The sequence below is a fragment of the Panthera uncia genome, chromosome D1 (genome assembly GCF_023721935.1).
Source record: "Panthera uncia isolate 11264 chromosome D1, Puncia_PCG_1.0, whole genome shotgun sequence".
Classification (NCBI taxonomy): Eukaryota; Metazoa; Chordata; class Mammalia; order Carnivora; family Felidae; genus Panthera; species Panthera uncia.
In genome coordinates, this window is record NC_064808.1 from 13,521,669 (window position 1) to 13,527,169 (window position 5,501).

Consider the following 5,501-nt stretch of genomic DNA (forward strand, 5'->3'; position numbering starts at 1 on the left):
AACTATTTTCCAATCAAATAGAACTTTCAAAGGAGTAGAATTAAAATTCAATAAATAACCCCAAATCGATATTTTAACCTATGTGTTACATTAAGTATTTAATACCTTTGTATAGTTAAACATATTAATCCCATGAACAAGATATCAATCATACACGGTTACTTGTGCTTACTGAAATGCTTTGGATTAGTGGTATGGTCCTAAATGCGACAACTGACTGGTTTTTAAACTTAGCAAATAAAGAAAAATTTAAAAAAAATTTTTAACACATTGACAAGATCATTGTTAGTTCTCTATCGCGGTTCTGAATATGGAGGGAGACTTTGGGAGAAAGGCTTTCCCCAAGGTCATTAACATTTTGCATCATTCTCTGAATGCACCAAATAAGAAGTAGAGAAAGGAGCATTTGTTGCCAAAGATACTGTGAAATTGCAGGTTTCAGCAGGTGAGAGACAGAACCAGGAATGAGGAAGAGCTGACTTTTACCAGCCCTTGAGTTTTGCAGGTCAGAGATTCTCTGATATTAATTATTCACAAAGCAATTCCTAAGGCATTACTCGCTCATGGATAGCCGCACCCAAATTATCTCAGAAGAGATACAAATATAAAACAAAATTTGAGCCCTGAACAATACTGGTGAGGATTTTTTCTTCTAAAACTTAAAATAAAAAGCGTTATTGAAAAGGGGAGTTAAATAAAATTGCTATATCTTGAATACCTGTAAGATAATTATGAGACACTGTTCTCAGAAATAAGGGGAAAATAAAATCATTAAGACGATGATGAGATAATAAAGTGCATCTACACATGATTATAAATTACATATATTTATAATCATGTATAAATTATGGTAGCATGATTGTGAACAAGAAAATAACAATAATTTCAAAAGAAATGGAGGCATTGTCATGTTTGAAATGCTCAGAAACAAGAGGAAGAAATTATTGGAGATGAGTCTTGATTCAAAGAGAAATGAGTTCCTTTAGGACCATATATATAGACTGAATAAAAGAAGGATAATACCCAGGCTGTGTTTAAATGCCAGTTTCTTCTAAATGAAAACCAAGCGACATAATTCAGTTATCAAAAACTATTATCAAGCCCTCTTGAAGGGCTCTCTCCAGGAGAAAATAGCTGTTTTGTTTTGCTTTTTGTTTGTTTTTGTTTTGTAATTCAGAAAGAAAAACGAAGGAGAAGAAACATGTAAAATCAGGGAGGGTAATCTTGAGTCTGAGTCTGAATTAGTATCGCCAATTCAATTTTTTACCATTGTTATGATCATCATTATTTTGTGCTGAATAAGAGGAGACACGCCTGTAATGACTATTCTGTTAGCTCTAATACACAGACTTGAGGAAGCACAGCCTTGTAGTTTCCCAAAAGCTGGAAGTGAGGGGCACCACACCATGTTACTGCAGAAAGACAGTGGAGAGCACAGACTTAAGTAGAAGCCAAAAGTGCTGCATGTGACAGATCTTGAGGGGATATGGCCTCAGATGGACAAAATTCCTAATGATGAGCTAAGACACTGTGAAATCCCACCCTAACCTACAACTCAAGGAATCATTTCCGTCTGTGGCTCAGTTTGGGGAAGAACTTGTACGTTTAAATCAAAACTATTGCACGTACCCCTTTCCATACATACGTTCTGGTGACCTCACTAGAGCTCTGGAGGTCCCAGCACTGAAGATGCAACTTATATGGTCCTCTTCCTAAATCGATTTAAAGCATTTCCAGTGATGACCTCTTTGAAATATGTAAAGCATCCTCAGTGGGAGAACTGATACATAACTAGCATGAAACCTGAAAGATTAAAAGGATGCATGAAGGAATTAGTGAGATTAAGGGCGGAGTCCTTCCTTTTCTTTTCTCTTTATCTTTTTTACTGTTTTTTAGCTGACAGACAAATGTTTAAAATAACTACGGCAGGGGCGCCTGGGTGGCTCAGTCAGTTGATTAAACAGCAGACTCTTGATTTTGGCTCAGGTTCTGATCTCACGGTTAGTGGGTTAAAGCCCCCAACTGGCTCTGCGCTGGGGCCTGCTTGGGATTCTCTGTCTCTCTCTCTTTCTCTGCCTCCCCCCACCCCTCTCTCTCTCTCAAAAATGAATCAATCAATCAATCAATCAACCAATCAATCAATCTACTAAGGCAAAGTAATCCCCAGGGAATCCTCAAACACTGAATCTAAAGATGAGAACTTACCCCTAGATTTCACTTCCCCTCCTCTCAAATCCAACGGGTTTTGATGTGTCTGTAAAAGTTCCTTTTAAAAAAAATTGTTTTAATGTTTATTCATTTTTGAGAGACAGAGATAAAGCATGAGAGGAGTGGAGCAGAGAGAGAGGGAGACACAGAATCCGAAGCAGGCTCCAGGCTCTGAGCTGTCAGCACAGACCCCGATGTGGGGCTCTAGCCCACTGACTGTGAGATCGTGACCTGAGCTGAAGTCGGACACTTAACCAACTGAGCCACCCAGACGACCCTCTAGCAGTTTCTTTTATTGCTTTATCTTCTTTTTCATTTTATTTTATTTTATTTTATTTTATTTTATTTTATTTTATTGCTTTTATCAGGGTTTCATGGCTATTCTAGCTGACAGAACTGAATTGATTTCATAGTAGAAATAACTGTTCATATGATAGCGTATAACGAAATTGAAACTTTCTTATTTCATAAACGGGATAACAGAAGCCCCTGAAACTAAATAATTTATCTAGAGTTACAGCACCACTGTCTCAGAATGAGATAATGAGAATTTTAGTCCTCTTTTTAACTACACCCATCACCACCTCTTGACTATAAGAGCTTGATGTCAAATAAGGGACCATAAATTCATGGACATAAAATTCAGAGTTTCCTAAGAAGATGCTGCGGAGGTCACCCACCCCCAACTACTTGAACACTCATGGCGATATTCAGAAGGGAAAATATGATACATGTTTTCATTTCTGTGACAAAAATAAGGCAAGCTTTTCCAGATATGTAAATTTTACCATATCCCCCAACACCGAATTGTTTCAAAATTAAGTTGAGTGCCTTATACAGGATTAGAATTAGTAAATTTCGAGAAACAAGCAGATTTTTAAAAGCTTTTAAAAGGGTGAGATTCTTGGTTAGATGTATGACTTAGAGAATTTGCTTTATCTCTCTGGACTTTGTTTCCTCATCTGAGGTGAAAGAATGGGCTATCAGACGGAGGCAAGACGATCAAAACACGTACATCTCAATTTCTTTAAGTATGCATGCAAAGCAGCAGCAAGTACCCATTTTTCCATTTTCAACTACTGTGATTCTCCATTTATTCTGAGTCAGAAATAAATGTCTTTTTTGCTTGTTATGTTTCTCTTTCAGGTAATTTCGCTGTCTCTTGGGAACTTGGCATGCTAGACTAATTCCATGGAAAAAATAAACAATGTAACTGAATTCATTTTCTGGGGTCTTTCTCAGAACCTAGAAGTTGAAAAGGTTTGTTTCGTGGTGTTTTCTTTCTTCTACACGGTCATTCTTCTGGGAAACCTCCTCATCATGCTGACCATTTACAGGGGCAAGCTTTTCGGGTCTCCTATGTATTTCTTCCTCAGCTACTTGTCTTTTGTGGATATTTGTTACTCTTCGGTCACAGCTCCTAAGATGATTGTTGACCTGTTGGCCAAGAGCAAAACTATCTCCTATGTGGGGTGCATGTTGCAACTCTTTGGGGTACATTTCTTTGGTTGCACTGAGATCTTCATCCTGACCGTAATGGCCTATGATCGTTATGTGGCTATCTGTAAACCCCTACACTATTCGACCATCATGGGCTGTGACAGATGCAATAAAATGTTGCTGGGGACGTGGATAGGGGGGTTCTTACACTCCATTATCCAAGTGGCTCTGGTAGTCCCGTTACCCTTTTGTGGACCCAATGAGATTGATCACTACTTTTGTGATATCCACCCTGTGCTGAAACTTGCCTGCACAGACACATACATCATTGGTGTTGTGGTGACAGCCAACAGTGGTACCATTGCTCTGGGGAGCTTTGTTATCTTGATCATTTCCTATACCATCATCCTGGTGTCCCTGAGAAAGCACTCAGCAGAAAGCAGGCACAAAGCACTCTCCACCTGTGGCTCCCACATTGCTGTGGTCATCATCTTTTTTGGTCCCTGTACCTTCATGTATATGCGCCCTGATACTACCTTTTCAGAGGATAAGATGGTGGCTGTATTTTACACCATTATCACCCCCATGTTAAATCCCCTGATTTATACACTGAGAAATGCGGAAGTGAAGAATGCAATGAAAAGACTGTGGGGCAGGAAGGTTTTCCCAGAAGCTAATGGTAAGTAGTTGAAAGCGACAATTCAAGCTGGATGATCTTAAATTTTCTGATCTGTTCAGTGAAGACAGTAATAACAACAGCACAGGGTTTATTTGAGGAACAAAAGAGAGAATAACACATTCTAGACAACTGAGGTATTATTTATCGTCATTATTAATTATTATTATATTTGTTCTAATGTTTCATAATTAGATAAATTTTCTGAAATATCGAGGCCAGAGGAATTTTATTAAACTCACAAGTTCAGCATGATCTTCCTCAGCACCATTATTTTCTCTTCCCCATTTTGGCCTTTCTGCCATTTTCTTTAAAGATTGAGAGCCCTCTGTGAAGCATGTAAGGCGGTTTTCTAGCATTTAGAACTGTGATTGAAAAATAGTGAGCACTCAATATGTATGTGTTGCATGCACAAAAGTATACTTGAAAAATAACAGAGATCTGAGCTACAGAGCTCTGATATAAGTCCTCCAAAATACAGTGGAAACTAGCCTAGTGAGGCCACAAAGAGAGGTGAGATATGTGCAGCGTGTCAAAGATAAAACACGCTTGAAAAATGAAAGACCTGTTCTCATCTTCCGCTTTTGGGAGAAAGCTTTCCCTTTCTCCTTTTCCTCTAGGACACATTTTCTTTACCCAAACAATCTGCAAATTAGGGAAAAAACTACCTCCAAGATCCCCATTGTAATTTTAACACCCCATTAATATGCTTCTGCTAACTGACTTTGACTTCCCCGTAGCCAGCAGTCTCCATTAATGTAAAGTGACTAAAAGAAAAACTAAAGAAACTCAATGGAAGCAAAGGCATCTGTGATGAGCAGGTGACCTGATTCCACCCACAGGGCAAATACAACGTTGAAATGCGTGGTTTGGAAACTGTAGTTCCTCCAATGTTTGAACAAAGCAGCTTTACTGAATTCAGTGAACCATTCATCGCACATCCCTCCTTCACATCACACAAACTGAGCTTTATTTTCCTATAACAAATGTACACATCACTGATTATCCCTCTCATTGTTTTATTATTTTTGCACAAATCTGATTATTCAAGTTACTGCCCATACCTGGGTAAGTGTTTATGGCTGTGGAGTGTATGCGTATGTCTGTGTGTGTGTGTGTGTGTGTGTGTGTGTGTGTGTACGTTATGTTGAAAACTGTACACAGTGCTTTAAAAAAC

The 5,501-nt window shown here is 38.5% G+C and overlaps 1 protein-coding gene across 1 annotated transcript; it reads left to right on the forward strand.

The window, feature by feature from the left end:
* The first annotated feature begins 3,384 nt into the window (after positions 1-3,384).
* LOC125916273 (olfactory receptor 4S2) lies at positions 3,385-4,335 on the forward strand. The gene has a single exon (XM_049622409.1). It carries the CDS (start codon positions 3,400-3,402, stop codon positions 4,333-4,335), a length of 936 nt encoding a protein of 311 aa, XP_049478366.1. The 5' UTR covers positions 3,385-3,399.
* The last annotated feature ends 1,166 nt before the right edge of the window (positions 4,336-5,501 follow it).

Coding starts and splice junctions, on each gene's coding strand:
- LOC125916273 (XM_049622409.1), top strand. CDS start 3,400: ATGGAAAAAATAAACAATGTAACTGAATTCATTTTCTGGGGTCTTTCT.